General features: G+C 37.3%; 1 protein-coding gene and 1 long non-coding RNA gene across 2 annotated transcripts in view; one reads left to right on the top strand and one right to left on the bottom strand.

Annotated features, from left to right (window-relative positions):
* The window catches only part of AXDND1 (axonemal dynein light chain domain containing 1), a 117,415-nt gene that overhangs the window by 36,982 nt on the left and 60,669 nt on the right, over nucleotides 1–19,764 (top strand). Inside the window, exons 12-16 of the mRNA XM_032291279.1 lie at nucleotides 9,674–9,775; nucleotides 10,609–10,763; nucleotides 12,381–12,456; nucleotides 13,565–13,799; nucleotides 18,091–18,274. Coding sequence (XP_032147170.1) covers nucleotides 9,674–9,775; nucleotides 10,609–10,763; nucleotides 12,381–12,456; nucleotides 13,565–13,799; nucleotides 18,091–18,274 — 752 coding nt within the window. The remainder of the gene's footprint in view (nucleotides 1–9,673; nucleotides 9,776–10,608; nucleotides 10,764–12,380; nucleotides 12,457–13,564; nucleotides 13,800–18,090; nucleotides 18,275–19,764) is intronic.
* LOC116560081 lies at nucleotides 7,492–17,275 on the bottom strand. The gene is made up of 3 exons (XR_004272780.1): nucleotides 17,126–17,275; nucleotides 15,903–15,905; nucleotides 7,492–7,503 (listed from the first exon to the last, which is right to left on the bottom strand). It is a non-coding gene; the product is annotated as an uncharacterized LOC116560081 (long non-coding RNA).

Below are 19,764 nucleotides of genomic sequence, written 5' to 3'. Positions count from 1 at the left end.
TCTGTTTTGGTACCAGTACCATGCTGTTTTGATTACTGTAGCCTTGTAGTATAGTTTGAAGTCTGGTAGTGTGATGCCCCCTGCTTTGTTCTTTTTGCTTAGAATTGACTTGGCTATGCAGGCTCTCTTTTGCTTCCATAGGAAGTTTAAGGTGGTTTTTTCCAGTTCTGCGAAGAAGGTCATTGGTAGCTTGATGGGGATAGCATTGAATCTGTAAATTACTTTGGGCAGTATGGCCATTTTCACAGTATTGATTCTTCCTAACCATGAACATGGAATGTTTCTCCATCTGTTTGTGTCCTCTCTTATTTCGTTGAGCAGTGGCTTGTAGTTCTCCTTGAAGACGTCCTTTACATTCCTTGTTAGTTGTATTCCTAGGTATTTTATTCTCTTTGTGGCAATTGTGAATGGAAGTTTGTTCTTGATTTGGCTCTCTTTAAGTCTGTTATTGGTGTATAGGAATGCATGTGATTTTTGCACATTGATTTTGTATCCTGAGACTTTGCTGAACTTCCTTATCAGTTTCAGGAGGTTTGGGGCTCAGACGATGGGGTCTTCTAGATATACAATCATGTCGTCTGCAAATAGAGACAATTTGACTTCCTCCTTTCCTATTTGAATGCCCTTTATTTCTTTTTCTTGTCTGATTGCTCTGGCTAGAACTTCTAATATGATATTGAATAGCAGTTGTGAGAGCGGGTATCCTTGTCTGGTGCCACATTTCAAGGGGAATGCTTCCAGTTTTTGCCCATTCAGTATGATATTGGCTGTTGGTTTGTCATAAATAGCTTTTATTATTTTGAGATAGGTTCCATCGATACCTAGCTTATTGAGTGTTTTTAGCATAAAGGGCTGCTGAATTTTGTCAAAGGCCTTCTCTGCATCAATTGAGATAATCATGTGGTTTTTGTCTTTGGTTCTCTTTATGTGGTGAATTACGTTTATAGACTTGCGTATGTTGAACCAGCCTTGCATCCCCAGGATGAAGCCTACTTGATCATGGTGGATAAGCTTTTTGATGTGCTGTTGCAATCGGCTTGTCAGTATTTTATTGAAGATTTTTGCACCTATGTTCATCATGGATATTGGCCTGAAGTTTTCTTTTCTTGTTGAGTCTCTGCCGGGTTTTGGAATCAGTATGATGTTGGTGTCGTAAAATGATTTGGGAAGAATTCCCTCTTTTTGTATTGTTTGGAATAGTTTCAGAAGAAATGGTACCAGCTCCTCTTTGTATGTCTGGTAGAATTCAGCTGTGAACCCATCTCGACCTGGGCTTTTTTTGGATGGTAAGCTCTTAATTGCTGCCTCAACTTCAGACCTTGTTATGGGTCTGTTCAGGGTTTCGGCTTCTTCCTGGTTTAGGCTTGGCAGGAGGCAAGTGTCCAGGAATTTATCCATTTCTTCCAGGTTTATTAGTTTGTGTGCATAGAGTTGTTTGTAATAATCTCAGATGATGGTTTGAATTTCTGTGGAATCTGTGGTGATATCCCCTTTATCGTTTTTTATTGCATCAATTTGGTTATTCTCTCTTTTCTTTTTTATTAATCTGGCTAGTGGTCTGTCTATTTTGTTGATCTTTGCGAAAAACCAGCTCCTGGATTTATTGATTTTTTGAAGGGTTTTTTGTGTCTCTATCTCCTTCAGTTCTGCTCTGATCTTAGCTATTTCTTGTCTTCTGCTAGACTTTGAGTTTTTTTGATCTTGCTCCTCTAGCTCTTTCAATTTTGATGATAGGGTGTCAATTTTTGATCTCTCCTTGCTTCTCATGTGGGCACTTATTGCTATATATTTTCCTCTAGAGACTGCTTTAAATGTGTCCCAGAGATTCTGGTATGTTGTGTCTTCATTCTCGTTGGTTTCGAAGAACATCTTTATTTCTGCCTTCATTTCATTGTTTATCCAGTCAACATTCAGGAGCAAGTTGTTCAGTTTCCATGAAGCTGTGCGGTTCTGAGTTAGTTTTTGAATTCTGAGTTCTAACTTGATTGCGCTGTGGTCTGAGAGACTGTTTGTTATGATTTCCGTTCTTTTGCATTTGCTGAGGAGTGATTTACTCCCAATTATGTGGTCAATTTTAGAGTAGGTGTGATGTGGTGCTGAGAAGAATGTATATTCTGTGGATTTGGGGTGGAGAGTTCTGTAAATGTCTATTAGGATTGCTTGGTCCAGGTCTGAGTTCAAGTCCTGGATATCCTTGTTAATTTTCTGTCTGGTTGATCTGTCTAATGTTGACAATGGGGTGTTAAAGTCTCCCACTATTATTGTGTGGGAGTCTAAGTCTCTTTGTAAGTCATTAAGAACTTGCCTTATGTATCTGGGTGCTCCTGTATTGGGTGCGTATATATTTAGGATCGTTAGCTCTTCTTGTTGCATTGATCCTTTTACCATTATGTAATGTCCCTCTTTGTCTCTTATGATCTTTGTTGCTTTAAAGTCTAATTTATCAGAGATGAGAATTGCAACTCCTGCTTTTTTTTGCTCTCCATTTGCTTGGTAAATCTTCCTCCATCCCTTTATTTTGAGCCTTTGTGTATCCTTGCATGTGAGATGGGTTTCCTGGATACAGCACACTGATGGGTTTTGTCTTTTTATCCAATTTGCCAGTCTGTGTCTTTTGATTGGGGCATTTAGTCCATTTACATTTAGGGTTAACATTGTTATGTGTGAATTTGATACTGCCATTTTGGTGCTAGCTGGCTGTTTTGCCCTTTAGTTGAGCTGGTACTTGTTGTTCCTTTATATGTGTAGAGCCTCTTTCAGGAGCTCTTGTAGAGCTGGCCTGGTGGTGACGAAATCTCTGAGTACTTGCATGTTCCCAAAGGATTTTATTTTTCCTTCACTTATGAAGCTTAGTTTGGCTGGATAGGAGATTCTGGGTTGAAAATTCTTTTCTTTAAGGATGTTGAATATTGGCCCCCACTCTCTTCTGGCTTGTAGGGTTTCTGCTGAGAGATCTGCTGTGAGTCTGATGGGCTTCCCTTTATGGGTAACCCGACCTTTCTCTCTGGCTGCCCTTAGTATTTTCTCCTTCATTTCAACCCTGGTGAATCTGACGATTATGTGCCTTGGGGTTGCTCTTCTTGACGAATATCTTTGTGGTGTTCTCTGTATTTCCTGGACTTGAGTGTTTGCCTGCCTTGCTAGGTTGGGGAAGTTTTCCTGGATAATATCCTGAAGAGTATTTTCCAGCTTGGATTCATTCTCTTCGTCGCATTCGGGTACGCCTATCAGACGTAGATTAGGTCTTTTCACATAGTCCCACATTTCTTGTAGACTTTGTTCATTCCTTTTTACCCTTTTTTCTTCAGTCTTGCCTTCCCGTTTTATTTCATTGAGTTGATCTTCGACCTCTGATATCCTTTCTTCTTCCTTTTTACCCTTTTTTCTTCAGTCTTGCCTTCCCATTTTATTTCATTGAGTTGATCTTCGACCTCTGATATCCTTTCTTTTGCTTGGTCCATTTGGCTGTTGATACTTGTGCATGCTTCACGAAGTTCTCGTGTTGTGTTTTTCAGTTCCATCAATTCACTTATATTCCTTTCTATTTTGTCCATTCTTGTTAGCATTTTGTCCAATCTTTTTTCAATGTTCTTAGTTTCTTTGTATTGGGTTAGAACATGTTCTTTAAGTTCACAGAAGTTTCTTACTACCCACCTTCTGAAGTCTGATTCTGTCATTTCATCACACTCGTTCTCCATCCAACCTTGTTCCCTTGCTGGTGAGGAGTTGTGATCCCTTTTAGGAGGAGAGGTGTTCTGGTTTCGGGCGTTTTCATCCTTTTTGCACTGGTTTCTTCCCATCTTTAAGGATTTATCCACCTGTCGACTTTGTAGTTGCTGGCTTTCAGATTGGGTCTCAAATCTTTCAGATTGACGTTCTGTTTGTTGATGATGAGGTTATTTCTGTTTCTTGGTTTTCCTTCTGACAGTGTGGCCCCTCTGCTGTAGGTCTGCTGAGGTTCACTCCAGGCCCTGCTTGCCTGGGGTTCACCTGCAGCAGCTGCTGAACAGCAAGGGTTGTTACCAGTTTTCTTCTTCTGCTATCTTTGTCCCAGAAGGATACCCGCCTAGTGTCAATCTGATCTCTCTTTTATGAGGTGTCTTTTTGGATATATAGGGGTCAGGGAGCTGCTTCAGGAGACGGTCTCTTCTTTATAGGAGCTCAAATGGTGAGCTGCAAGCTCTGTTGTTGTTCATTCAGAGCTGCTGGGCAGCTACTTTTAGGTCTGCTGTAGCAGAACTCATAAACTGCTTTTTGTTCCCAGGTGCTCTGTCCCAGGGATTTAGGGCTTTATTTATGAGTTTCCGTTATGCTGCCGCCTTCTTTTTTTTTTTTTTTTTTCCCTTCAGACCTGCCCAGCCCAGCAAGGAGGCAGCCTAGTCACTGTCGGCCTATAGCAGCTTTGCTGAGCTGCTGTGGGCTCCACCCAGCTGCCGAGTGAACTTCCCTGCAGTTCTGTTTATATGGGTGTAGTTAGAACTGCTTTGGTGATGGTGGCCCGCCTCTGTTGGGGTGGAGTCTCTGCTGTGGCAGGTTGCCTTGGCAACAGCGGGCTGCCTCAGCAATGGCGGGTTGCCTTGGCAACGGCGGGCTGCCTCGGTAATGGCGGACGCCCCTCCCCCACAGAGCTGGACCGTCCCGGGTTCAGCTGCGCTTGCTGTGAAATTCTCAATCCAGAGTTTCTGGTTGCTGTTCTTTTGTGGGGGTGGGGCCAGCCGAGCCTGATCGCCTGGCTCCCTGTCTCAGAGCCTTTTTTAAGTTGGTGTTCCAGTCCACTGTTGAAGAGGCGCCGGGGTCTGTTTGTTTTCCCCTGCGGCCACTCACTGCGCTGGCTTAAACAGCGCACTGAGGTTTGTGGCGCTTTTTTTTTTTTTTTTTGCCCTGGAATCTACTGTCCCGGTTCTCTGCTCAGTCCCCTTTTTGAACCGGCGTATGGGCGACTTCCCGTGGCTCCAGTCGCCAGCCAAAAGGGCCCCCGGACCAGTGTATTTTGTATGGAGAACCGCGGCTCCGGGGCGCCGACAAAGCAGCTGCGCTGGGCAAAGCAACGGCGCTGGCCGGCACAGCCGCGCTGGTGACCGTGGAGCACCTCCGACCGGGAATTTCCTAGTCTGTGGGCAATAAAAACGCAGCGTCCACTCACCCTCTGCGCTTTCACTGGGAGCTGCAATCCTGAGCTGTTCCTAAACGGCCATCTTGGATCGTCCCTCAAATTTGTTCTTTTTATTCTTGTCTGTGCTGGGTGCCTAGCTATTACACAATTAAGGGGTCTTTTTTTTTTTTTAAACCAGAATCTATGAACTATGAACAAGTGTTCTTTTTCTGTTGTTTGGGAACATATTAAAATTTTCAACTTTAATTTATACTAATAATAAAGTAGGAAAGGTGGTTTTTATCTTTTCACATAATGTGACCATATTTGGATCACTGGATATCACACACTGATTCTTTTTTAAAAAAACAAAACAAACAAAAAACAGCATTTCACACTGTTCCCAGGCTGGAGTGCAGTGGTGCAGTCACAGCTCACTGCAGCCTCGACCTCCTGGGCTCAAGCAATTCTTCCACCTTGGCCTCCTGAGTAGCTGGGACTACAGGTATGCACCACCGTGCCTGGCTAATTTTTTATTTTTTGCAGAGATGGGATTTCTCTATGTTGCCCAGGCTAGTCTTGAACTCTTAGGCTTAAATTGTCCTCCTGCCTCAACCTCTCAAAGTGCTGGGATTACATGGACAAGCCACTGTGCCTGACCCACTCTCTGATTCTGTTACCTTGGTACACAAGATGACAAGTGAATTGAAATACAGAATCCTGTGGACCATTATAGTAATACTTTAGGGAAATAGCAAAGTCACACAATATTCTATATATCTAAAATGTTTACTTGTTGGTTGCCTGTTTTGACAACTGGGACTTTTAGGTATGGTGATTTTTCACCCTCACAAGATTAAAAAATTGGTTCAGTTGAATTGATTCACTGGTCCACTGGTGGCAGGTCACAGGGTTCTCCATGGAGGTGTACTGCATAAATACATCTGTGTTAGAGTTCTGTATTAACCCTGCCATGTATAGTAGTTTGTCAGTTATTTGGAAGAAAATACAGTATAGAAGACATCCTTGTCAAGTGTCCTAAAGCTAGAGAGAAAGTTAATACACTGGATGGTGGAATGAAGACTTGCTTATTTAGGAAAGTTCATTTACTTTGCAGAGGTAATTATTAGAAATCTAGAGCATTCATTAATGGGGACATGCTAGAGGCATTTCCATTCAAGAGAGGAGAAAGGATTTCTGCTATCACTGGAGGCCCTAATTCAATAATAACATGCAACTAAAATAAAGAGACATAACTGCTTATAGGAAGCAGCAAAATCTTTTAAATGTTTTTTCCTACTGATTTCTTCAGCAAAAATCCCCAGTACATTTTGAATAGAAGTGGTAAAAGTGAATATTCCTGTTTTCAGTTTTCTGGGGAAGACATTCTGCTTTCACCATTAAGTGCAATATTTACTGTAGGCTTTTATACATACCCTTTATCAGGTTGTGGAAGTTCCCTTCAATTTTTCATTTGTTTAGAGTTTAATCATAAATAGGTGATGTATTAAGTGAATTATTTTTTCTGTGTCAATGGAGATTACTACATCTTGAATTCCTTTTACTTTATTAACACATTACATTGTTTTTAGCGCTGTATTGAAGTACAACTGATATACAGAAAAAAATCCATACGTTTAATATATTCAGTTTGACATTGAACATTTACATACACTCATGATATCCTCATGGCAATCAAAGCAATAAACATATCCATATTAACTGTTTTTATTAATTAATTAATTTTAAATTTTATTTTAGATTTGGGGTACATGTGCAGGATTGCTACATGGATATATTGTGTAAATCATAAGGTTTGGGCTTCCAGTGAACCCATCACCCAAATAGTGAACATTGTATTCAGTAGGTAAATTCTCAACTGTTGGTCCTTTCCTACCCTCCCCACATTTGGAGTCACCAGAGTCTATTATTTTCATCCTTGTGTCCATGTATATCCATTGTTTAGTTCCCACTTACAAGTGAGAACATGCAAGATTTGATTTTCTGTTTCTGAGTTTTTTTCACTTCGGATAATGGCCTCCAGCTCCATCCATGTTGCTGCAAAGCACATAGTTTCATTCTTTTTTATGGCTGCATAATATTCCACATTTTCTTCATCCAGTTAATCATTGATGGGCACTTCAATTGATTCCATGACTTTGCTGTTGTAAATAGTGCTGTAATAAACATATGAGTGCAGGTGTCTTTTTTGATTAAATGATTTCTTTTCCTTTGGGTATATAACCAGTAGTGGTATTGCTGGGTCAAATGGTAGTTCCATTTTTAGTTCTTTGAGAAATCTCCATACGGTTGAACTAATTTACATTCCCACCAACAGTACGTAAGTGTTCCCTTTTTTCTGCATCCTCATCAACATCTATTATTTTTTTTACTTTTTGATAACAGCTATTCTGACTTGTGTGAGATGGTATCTCATTATTGTCAAAATCACTATTATATAGGTATACACTTGTTGTGGTGGTTTGCTGCATCCATTGCCCTGTCATCTACCTTAGGTACTTCTCTTAATTTTTTAAAACAAACTTTGAGAATGTGTTACATGTCAGACATTATGCCATGTACTGGTTGGTAAAGCAAAAACAATTGAGACAAAGTTCCTGCCCATGAAACTTTATGAGATTCAAATATCTCAGCAATTGAGAATGATGGGCCTTTCCAGACAAGTGAAGTGTTAGTAGGGATAAATGTATAGATTAATCTTATTAACATAATTAACATTAATAATTACCATGATTAATATTATTGTAAAAAAGAAACAGCTATTATTTATTCAGTTATTGCAATGTGTCAGATATTTTGCTAAGGGAATAATTAGCATAGTTCTTACATTAATCCCATGAAATAGTACTATCATTACCTACATTTTTTATGTGAGGACTCAGAGAAGTAATTTGCCTAAGCTCACATATCTAATAAATGATGAACCTAGCAAGTATGATTCCAGAGCCTGAACTGCCAATTACCATTCTATACCATCTTCAGAGACAAAAGATAAAACTTAGGGCAGCCACCTAAAGGAGGAGATCCATCATAAGAGCATACCATGTACAAAAAAGATTTGTGACTTTGAAATAACTGTGGATTCACATGAAATGGTTCTTAATGCTGGACTTTTATAGATTAGCGGTAAAGAGAATAGAAGAAGATCATTGTCTCATTTTCCTCTGTAATGGTCAGACCTCATCTAGGATACAATGTTCCATTCTGATGCGGAATTTTTAATGGCACATTGACATATTGATAGGAAACAATCATGACAGTTAATACATGATGTAGGAAACAGATCTGAGCTAGATATGTTCAGTGGAGAAAACAGAAGACAAGTGAGATTCCTCTCACTAGATGTATTTCAACAGCAGAGCGCTGACCCCCGATAGAGGTTTCTGTAGAATTCCTCGCATTGATGAGCTTTGTGTTAAATCATCCCTAGAGTCCCTTCTAACTGAAATGACAGCCAGAATGTCAGTTTCCTGAAAATAAGGACTTTATCTCCTTCGTTCATGGCTTTGTTAACAGTGTCTAGAACAGTATTTCATTAAATGACTATGCAATTGATTTCTTATGTTAATGGTTCTCAAAGTATAGCTCAGGGACCCTCTGGGGGGCGATCCACGAGACCCTTTCAGGAGCTTCATGAAATCAAAATTAGTTTCATTATAATACTAAAATGTTGTTTGTCTTTTTCATTCTCATTCTCTTATTAAGAGTATGCAGTGGATTTTTCTTTTTTAAAAAATTTATTTATTATACTTGAAGTTCTGGGGTACATGTGTAGATCGTGTAGGTTTGTTACATAGGTATACACTTGTCGTGGTGGTTTGCTGCATCCATTGCCCTGTCATCTACTTTAAATATTTCTCTTAATGCTGCCTCTCCCCAATCCCCCTACCCCCTGCTATTTCTCCTCTAGCCTCCGACCCTCCAGGCCCTGGTGTGTGATGTTCCCTTCCCTGTGTCTGTGTGTTCTCATTGTTCAACACCCAAGAGTATGTAGTGGATTTTTCTAGCAACTATATGACATGGTATATTCTAACAGATTGAATGCAGAGGCATGTAAGAATCCAGCTCTGTTCTCCTAAGGCAAACATTAGATTTGTAAAAATGTAAAACAATACCATTGTTTTTACTAATTTAACAAAAATTTTAAAAATGAAGATGCTATTTATGTTAATAGGTAATGGGTTTATTAATGTTTATTTGTGAATTAACAAATATGTGTTTAAATAATTCTAGTTTAATTTCCAATGCAGTAAATATTAATAGATGCTTTCCATATAAATAAAAGTGCTTGAGAATATAAAGGGGTCATGAGATCAATTTTTTTTGTATAAAGGGGTCTTGAGATCAGATTGTTGGAGAAGTTTTGCTATGTACTAAACTTCAGTTTCATTCCAGTTCAGTGGAAAATGTGAATTTGGGATTTGTATTAGATAATGATTTAAACAAGAAATTTTAGTTGTGTTAATAATTCAATGAAAATTGATATATGAAATCACTGGAATAAATTATAGTGGTTTGCTAATGTTTTAGGTTCCTGATTATAGTACATTATTTTTATAGGTAATTGAAAGAAATAGAGTCATATTGGCTAAAAGACTTTACCTTAATGAAAAAGGCTGGAATAAATACACCAAGCATTTCATCATACAGCTGTCAAACAAGGTAAAGGTCAATTATTCTCAGTTATGAGAAAAAAAGATGTCAAAAGATGTCAAGTGGTGAGCATTGACACTGTAAGATGTCTTTGTTAAATTTATTGATTTTAAAAATACAGTTTTATATTAATGCTTATTGTGTGCAGAATGAAAAAATCTAAGGGGAGGTGAATAAAGGCTTTCGTTTCTTTATATTTGTCTTCTAAGTAAAGCAATTTATCTAAGTTTAATACCACTACAAAGATATTCATACGATTATGACTTGACTGATTCACACATAAAGTAAAAAAGTAAATATCTTTTTTTTGAAATAGTTGCATTATCAATTTTATAGAAATATTCAGTGAGCACACTCATTAGAAAAGGAGAGCATTTATCATGTTTCTACTGAGTCAAACCATTTATACTAGTTATTTCAATTAACTCAAGACAATTTTGTGAGATAGATATTAGGGTCTCTATGGGTAATAAAAATTAAATCCAAATAGATTAGATAACATTGCCCAAAGTAACACAGACAGCAATGGCTACAATTCATATTTGGTACTGTTTGGCTTCTTGGCTTCTAATCTATCTAGCACACCACACTGCCCCTGTGGAAGTCCTATGGAAAAATTGGGTTCATGTTGCAAAGAAAAAAAAATCTTGTCTCTTAATACTTTATGTACCATGGAAAATTCATCACCAAATGAACTGTATCATACTGTAACTTCAATGTTTAAATCAATTTTCTGTGAATTTCTCTAGCATTACAATATTAATAATGGCCTGGTGTATGTTAATGGCTATTTGTTATGTAAATAAATGAATATGTTATTTGATTCTGTGCATTTTATGTAGGACACTGAAGACCTGGCACTGTTGCAGAAGTTGACACAGAAATGGATAAACTTAGTGAATAAATTTAAACAAGAGGTAGAACAAATGGAAGAGTCTACAATGGGGACTTTGAAAATGGTTAAGGACGGGCTGATCAAATGGCAGGAGTTCTTCAAGTGAGTCACAAGAATCTTGTTATACTTATATCATGTCTGATAACTCAGTCCAATTCTCTCTGTTCCTCCTGTCGTTTACCTTGTAATTACTCTTAACATTGATTTTGGAGAGCAGTCCCTGCAAAGGCACAATCCTGCTAACAATCTTGAATAGTCTTGTGGTTTCTAGTGCTGAGTATCTCTGTAGTTCATCCTGATCCCCCTGCTTAACTGCTGCTGTTCCTATTTGAGTCCAGCTCTTTTTCTTGTCTCTCTTTTTAAAATAAAGTCACTTTATGTCATTACTTTGGTAAACTTGAGTATTTGGATCCATCTGCAAATCATATACAGAGAAGTAAAACCAATGTGGTAGTTATAGAGAGATGGTTTTGATTGGATGTCATACTTTGCAATGATTAGAGAAATCTGACAATGAAAGAGGCTGCTAATAAAGCAGTTAAGTTGAGGCCAGATGGCTAAATCATAGCCAAGGTTAGTGAGAACCTATACTTTGGATGCAGTCTGGACTAGATAATTTCTTTTTCTTTTTCTTTTTTTTGAGGCAGGGTCTCATTCTGTTGCCCAAGCTGGAGTGCAGTGGCACAATCTTGGCTCACTGCTGCCTCCGCCTCTTGGGTTCAAGCAATTCTCCTGCCTCAGCCTCCTGAATAGCTGGGATTACAGGTATGCGCCACCACACCCGACCAATTTTTGTATTTTTAGTAGAGTTTCACCATGTTGATCAGGCTGGTCTTGAACTCCTGGCCTCAAGTGATCCACCCACCTAGTCCTCCCAAAGTGCTGGGATTACAGGTGTGAGACACCACGCCTGGCCTGGACTAGATGATTTCTAAGGTTTTTTTTTTTTTTTTTTTTTTTTTAAACTTTAAGATGCTTTGTCTACTGAGGCCTGGACTAGATGATTTCTAAGATTTTTTTTTTTTTAAACTTTAAGATACTTTGTCTGTTAAGTACCATTTGCATTTCAAATTGAGAATAGTGGTTTCGGTTTTTTATAACCCTCTAAAAGGTTTCCCCATTAGTAGATTTGGAAGTTCTGGAAGCTGAAGCTGGTACATCTCCCAGCTGGCTGTTCCTGCCCTGTGCCCATTTCTATTGTTTGTTGATTCTTAAGTGGGAGGGGAGCACAGGAGGCCATAGTTCTTGTCTCTTTCACTTCAGGAACTTATTTATCAATAGCTTTCACCTTCTGAGACTTTAGAGCCATTAAAGGAAATTTTTTCCTACCAGAAGCTGGGATTCCTAGCTTAAATGTTGAGTCTTAATTACTACATAGGCTTTCTTTCTATTTATATATTACGTTGACAGCTGCATTTCAACAGAAATTCTTCTGTTGATGATCTGGTTTTTAATTCCCAAGACTCAAGAGACCACTCTTAAAAAAAAAAATCTTGTGGCCCATGGCCCTGTAACTTGTTTGCTCAGGTTTGATTAAAATCTGAATTTACGTTTACAAATTTAATGATAAATACCTGTGGGGAGAGGGGTTGGACCTGGAAGGCGTGCTTGAAAATTATTGAGGAGAAATATATTAGTTGTTTAGTCTTTAGTGTGTGAACTTATGATTTTATTTGTTTATACCTTGTTCTGAGACCTTTTTCTTTTTTCTTCTTTCAGTGAAAAAGACATTTTATCCCCTGATAAGGGAAATATGTTTGATTCAGTTCTTCTAGACTTCAAGCAATGGCATAAGGTAAGACTTTTTACAAACCTGGCATTCCTGACCTACAACTGAGTCATACATATCTCATCCTTTTTATTTTTTTTATTTTTTGAGACATTGTCTCACTCGCTCTGTCACCCAGGCTGGAGTACAATGGTGTGGTCTCGGCTCACTGCAACCTCCACCTCCTGAGTTCAAGCGATTCTCCTGCCTCAGCCTCCCAAGTAGCTGGGATTACAGGCATGTGCCACTACACCCAGTTAATTTTTGTATTTTTAGTAGAGACAGGATTTTACCATGTTGCCCAGGCTGGTCTGAAGTGATCTGCCCACCTTGGCCTCCCAAATCGTTGGGATTACAGGCGTGAGCCACCATGCTTGGTCACATCTCATTGTTTAAAAATGCCATATTAAGTTTTATGAATGACAAAGAAAAGAGAAGTGCTAAGGACTTTAAAAAATATGCTTAAGGGAGGTGGCTCACGCTTGTAATCCCAGCACTTTGGGAGGCTGAGGTGGGTGGATCATGAGGTCAAAAAATATGCTTAAATGTTTTCAGTTTTATTTCAGATTTTTGGGTCAAATTAAGTTAGGCTGCTAGAAAAGAAATCAGGAACTTGTTAGTGGTCTATTCAGAGATTCAGCTTTTTCCTGGTTTAGTCTTGGGAGGGTGATGTGTTGAGGAATTTATCCATTTCTTCTGGATTTTCTAGTGTATTTGCATAGAGGTGTTTATAATATTCTCTGATGGTAGTTTGTATTTCTGTGGGATCGGTGGTGATGTCCCCTTTATCATTTCTTATTGTGTCTATTTGATTCTTCTGTCTTTCTTCTTTACTATTCTAGCTAGTGGTCTATTTTGTTAATTTTTTCAAAAAAACAGCTCCTGGATTCATTGATTCACTGCAGCCTGGTGCCTGGTGACGGAATGAGACTCTTTCTCACACACACACACAAATATATATATATATATATATATATATAAGATATATGTCTCATATTATCTCTTTGGAGCATAAAAGTAATAGGATATGCAACTCCAAAATAATTGGGAGTCACTGGGGAATTACCATCTGGTAGACTTTGATAAAATCATTAGTGGATAACATGCTACTCCCCTTCTTCCTTTCACTCTTTAGATCCTGAATGAGAAAAGAGAAGAGTTTACTGGGGATATTCTACTATCAAAGTACGATACTCTCAAGATTATTAAACATTTACAGGAAAACTGGGCAGATATTGGGCTTGGGCTATTTAATCGCCACAAAAGTTTGGAGGGGGAGATGCCATCAGAGCAACAGTATATGGAGGAAATTATCAAAAACACACGAAGTCTCTACAAAGAATATGAAATAAGAATAAATGGGGACAATGGTAAGAAAATACTCATGGTAACTAGATTTCTTAGTATAAAATATTTTAATAATTTTCAATATAATATTTAAAATAAAAATAATACATGCATATAGTTTTAAAAACCAAGCAAAATAAGCAAAGCATTGAGCATCACTTAATTGAGATATAATTTATAGACATTACAATTCACCTAAAGTGTATAATTCAGTGATTTTTAGTATATTCACAGATGTGTGCATTCATTACCACAGTCAATTTTATATTATTTTCATCAAAATAAACCTCAAAAGAAACCCCATACCTTTAGCTTTCACCCTGTTACCCCCAGCATCCTCACCTCAGTCCTAAGTTTGTTTTCTGTCTCTGTAGATCTCCCTGTTCTGGACTTTCATATTAATGAATTCATGTACTGTGTGATCTTTTGTGACTGGCTTCTTTCACTTGGTATAGTGTTTTCAATATTCGTCCATGTTTTAGCATTTATCAGTACTTCATCTACTTTTATGGCCTAATAATATTGGATTGTATGTATATATCACATTTTGTTTATCATTTCATCTGCTGGTAGGCATTTGGATTGTTTTCACTTTTTGACCATTATGAATGATGCTGATATGGACATTTATTATACATTTCCTTGTGGAAATATGTTTTCATTTTTCTTGGATATGTACACAGGAGTGAAATTCTTGGTCATTTGATAACTATATCTTTAACTTTTTGAAGACTGCCACACCCTTTTCAGAGAGGCTGTATCATTTTATATTCCTACTAGCAGTATATGAAGGTTCCACTTTCTCTGCATACTTGCTAGTACTTGTCTCACTTTTAAATTCTGGCCACACTAGTGGGTGTAAAGTAAAATCTCCTCATGGTTTTGATTTGTGTTTTCCTGATGGCTAATGATGTCAAGCATTTTTTTAAAGATTTATTAGCCATTTGTGTATCTTCTTTGGAGAAACGTCTGTTGAGGTCCTTTGCCTGTGTTTTTTTTTCTAAGACAAAAATTGAGATTTATGGTGTTGATTGATAATATGTATAGGAAGAAAAGCAATTTTCTAAGGTTTCATACTATCAAAGAACAGATAACCGTTGTTCAACATTAATGAATATTGTGTGTTATTGTGCGCTATTATTGCTTGTGTTAGAATTCTAGACTAATGTCCACCAGCTGACAGTATAACTCTTTGAAAATGTCAAAGAGAATGAGACCTATCTGAGATAATAGTTTGTGAAATAACGTTCTACGTAAGTGGTTCACAAACTTCAGTGTGGTTAGGGATTTGGTGAAGAATGCCAATTCCTGAGTCCTGCCTCCAGTCATGTTGGTACACTGTGTCTAGAGAGATGCCCATAAACTGGAAATTTTCGCAAGCATCCCAGGTGATTCTGATGCCAGTGGTGTACATATCACACTTAAAAAAAAGTCCTTTATTGGGAGTCAGTTAGTAGCTAGGTCTAACATAAACGTAAAACACGCTTTACATACTCTGATGATTCTTTGCCTATATTTTATTTAGGCTGTCTTTTTATTATTGAGTTATAAGACTGGTTAATGTATTCTGAATACAAGTCGCTTTTCAGATATGTGAATTGTAAACAGCTTATCTTTTCCGTGGATTGCCTTTTCATTTTCTTGATAGTATCCTTTTTTTTTTTTTTTTTTTTTTTTACCAGAGACTAAATAAGTCATGTTTAATGCTTCTAGCCTGGTAAAATTAAACATCATAATTTCTCCATATTTACGTTTTAAAAATTGATTAGAAATGTGTTACATGGAGTACATGTGAGTATTTGTTACATTTATAGAATGTGTAATGATCAAGGTCAGGGTATTTGGGTTATCTATTACCTCGAGTGTTTATCCTTTCTGTATGTTGGGAACATTTCAAGTCCTCTCTTCTAGCTATTTTGAAATATCCTCCATCTGCAATGTTGCTAACTATAGTCACCCTTCTCTCCTATCGAATTTGTTCTATCTAAATGTATGCTTTTACCCACCAATCAACCTCTCTTTATGCCCTTTCCCACCCACACACCCTTCCCAGCATCTGCTATCATTCTATTCTCTATCTAAACAAGATCAACTTTTTTATGTCCCACATGAGTGAGAACATGCACTATCTTTCTGTGCCTGCCTTATTTCACTTAACACAATAAACTCCAATTCCATCATGTTCATATTCAGCTTTAATTTTAAGTAACCGTTAAGCAAATTTCCATAATCTGATTTTTGTGTGTTTAAAAATAGACCTGTATCTTCAAATACTAATTTTGAATGGACATATTCATTAGGAATAGGTGTAGATTCTACAGTGGCATAGAAAATTCTGAAGAAAGATATAGACTGACTATGTATAAAATACGTGGTTTTGTTTTGTTTTGTTTTGAGATGGAGTCTCGCTCTTGTTGCCCAGGCTGGAGTGCAATGCACGATCTCGGCTCACTGCAACCTCTGCTGTCTGGGTTCAAGCAATTCTCCTGCTTCAGCCTCCCAAGTTGCTGGGATTACAGGTGCCTGCCATTATGCCTGGCTAATTTTTGTATTTTTAGTAGAGATGGGGGTTCACCATGTTGCCCAGGCTGGTCTCGAACTCCTCACCTCTGGTGATCTGTCCACCTTGGCCTTCCAAAGTGTTGGGATTACAGGTGTGAGCCACCATACCTGGCCAAAATATGTTTTAAAAAATGAAGCTGAAGAAAGTTTCAACTTACTAGTGGAGGCATCATGCCCTTGTTTGAAGTGGGGATGACAGCTCGAAGATCTGGTTTTCTACTGTTCATTCGGGGATTACCATCACCTGGTGGAGGGGGAGACTTTGTAAGCATCACTTTGCCTTAAGTATTTGCACCAGGAGCTCTCATCAAGTTTGGAGCTTTTGAGTTTACAAATCCATTCCCCACTGGGCTGCTTCCGGCTCCATTTGGCACTGTGAGGTCTGTTGTGCTCAACATCCCACCTGCATTGCCAGTACTTGGTGGTATTTGAGGAGCTCCAGGGGACACGTTTCTATGTAATGTGGTTTGAGGTAGAGAGAGCTTACTTGAATCTGTTAATGTTGAGCTGGCTGCCAAAGATGGGGACACCAGCGAACTCCCTGGGTTAGTGTAGGACAAAGCATTGGGGCTGGTCACTGGAACTGTGCACGTGTGTACCTATGCAACATTCCTACAATATCTGTACATGTACCCCAGAACTTAAGGTAAAATTACAGTACTTATCTGTATCAGCCCTCTGTATCTTCAGGTTCTGCATCCTCAGATTCAATCAACCATGGATCGAAAATACTTAGAAAAAAATTAAAAATACAAATAAAAACATGATATAGTCTAATAAATATTACATAGCATTTGCATTAGGTAATATAAGTAATCTAGAGATGATTTAAAGTATACAAGAGGATGTGCATAGGTTATATGCAAATACCACATCATTTTATATAAGGGACTTGAGGATCCATAGATTTTGATATTTATGGGGGTCCTGAAACCAATCCTCTGTAGATACTGACGGATAACTGTATATAGTGGGCAGAGAAAAATAAGGTAGCAAATGGTTTAAATAAAATAAGTCAAAATTATGGATGTGATAAAATTAGCAGATCATTTTGAACACTCCTAAATGATCAAAATTTACTGATGACAGCAGTGAAAATATTTTTATTAAGGACAAGAAAAACAGCTTTCTTTTAAATTACTTATCTTATATAACTTTGAGATGGCAGAGTTTTCATTTCATAATTTGCAAATGGATAAGACAAAGAGGTCATTTTTCCATGGTCTCAGAGTGAATCAGTCCACTGGATCCACATTAGGATCCACATGCAAGTTTTGTTCAGACCAAAAACTATAAACTTCATGAAAACCTGATCAATAACCTAAAAAATGTCTCAAGAACTATGATAATCTATTTTCATTTGTTATTCACTATCCCATAATCATGAAGTTGATTATTATCATTGTCCTCTTAAAAGAATGACTTAGTGGATTAAGGTCTTTTACGGAAAACTGTAGTTCATAGTTTCTGGGTTTAATGCATTTGATTCTGAGCTGAAAAGATAAACAATTTAGGATATAAACTGTGGTTGAGAAAATAGTTTAGTAGTCATAAAAGCACCAATTACACAGTGCTTATTCATTAAACATTTATTTATGAACTGCTTTTCGTAATGTTCTCTGCTAGTCAAGCTGTAGGATAACAAAAGCTTTTTAAAAGATATACCCTTGCTCAGTGGGATTTTATAATTTGGTATTAAAGTGGCAGTGTTACAAATACTTCTAAAAGTTAAAACTTTTCTTACTTTTCTAGGTATCTCCAAAATTCTTCCAAATTTGATTAGTTCTCTTGACTTCTGTTCTTTCAAATTGGAAAACCTGGAGTTTCCAGATACACCTCTTGAAGAATGGCAGGAAATAAAAGAAAAAATTAATGAAATGAAATCACAGTTGGATATATTGTTAAGCACTACTGGTATAGACAAGGATTCTGGTTTGTAAGTTCCCGTAGCTTTCTTTTGTTTTGAGAGAATTTTCCTAAAGCTTTATTGCAATATAATTTGTATACCATATAATTCACTTTTTCGAAGTATACAATTCTGTGGTGTTCAATATATTTATAGGTACAGGTAACCATCACCAGTCAATTTTAGAACATTTCATCACCTCAAAAAGAAGCCTTATGCATTTTAGCTATCATTCTGCAATCCTCCATCCTCTCCCACCATCCTATCCACATCCCTGAGTAACCACAAATCTACTTTGTCTTTGGTGATTGTACTGTTCTGGACATTTTATTTGAAAGGAATCATTATACTGTGTGGTCTTTATGGATAACTTCTTTCACTTAGCATAATGTTTTCAAGGTTCATCCATGTTGTGGCATATTTTCAGTATTTCATTTTTATGACTGAATCATATTCTATGTATTAATATGCCACATTTTATTTATTCATTTGTCCATTGATGGACATCTGGACTGTTTCCATCTTTTGCCATTAATGAGTAATATTGCAATAAACATTCATGTGCATGCTTTTTATGGACAGACATTTGTTTTTGTTTCTCTTGGATATATATTACCTAAAGAGTAGAATTGCTGGATCATATGGCAATTCTATTTTTAATAATTTGAGGAACTGCCAGACTGTCTTCCAAGGTGTTTTTGGAAAATGTACACAATTTTACATTCACATCAACAGTGCATGAAGGTTCTGATTTCTCCACATACTTGCCAATACTTATTTTCTGACTTTTGATTCTAGCTATAATAGTGGGAGTGAAGGGATATTTTATTGTGGTTTTGATTCACATTTCCCTAGTGACGAATGATGTGAAGAATTGTTTCACGTGCTTATTGGCTATTTATATATTTTCTTTGAGGGAAATTTTTTCTTTGCTATTGTTGTTGCTTGTGCTGGTGTCATAGCTAAAAATCCTTTGCCAAGTCCAAGGTCATGAAGATTTAGCCCTATATTTTCTTCTAAAAGTTTTGTAGCATTTGCTCTCTTACATTAAGGTTTCTGATCCATTTTAGTTAATTTTTGTATATGGTATGAGGTAAGGGTCCAATTTCATTCTTTTGCATGGGATATCTAGTTGTACCAGCACCATTTGTTGAAGACTGTTCTTTCTCCATTTAATGGTATTGACACCTTTGATGAAAATCAGTCATAAATTTATTTCTGAATGATTAGTTCTATCACATTGATCTATATGTCCACCCTTGTGCCAGTAACATACTGTCTTGCTTATTCTTGCTTTGTAGAATGTTTTGAAAATGGGAAATGTGAGTCTTTCTACTTGACTCTTTTACAGAATTATTTTGGCTTTTTTGGGTAACTTGAAAGTCCATATAAATTTTAGAATAAGCTTGTCAGTTTTTATGAAGACTTTAACTGGGATTCTAAAAAAGAATTTGTTGAATCTATACATCAGAATGGGAATATTGCTATCTTAAACATGCTAAGTCTCCTATGTGAACATG

The sequence above is a fragment of the Sapajus apella genome, unplaced genomic scaffold (assembly GCF_009761245.1).
Source record: "Sapajus apella isolate SASKATOON/1434 unplaced genomic scaffold, GSC_monkey_1.0 scaffold25, whole genome shotgun sequence".
In the NCBI taxonomy this organism is placed as follows: domain Eukaryota; kingdom Metazoa; phylum Chordata; class Mammalia; order Primates; family Cebidae; genus Sapajus; species Sapajus apella.
Note: the sequence above shows the minus strand (reverse complement) of the source record. Positions and strands in the feature narration are given on the sequence as shown.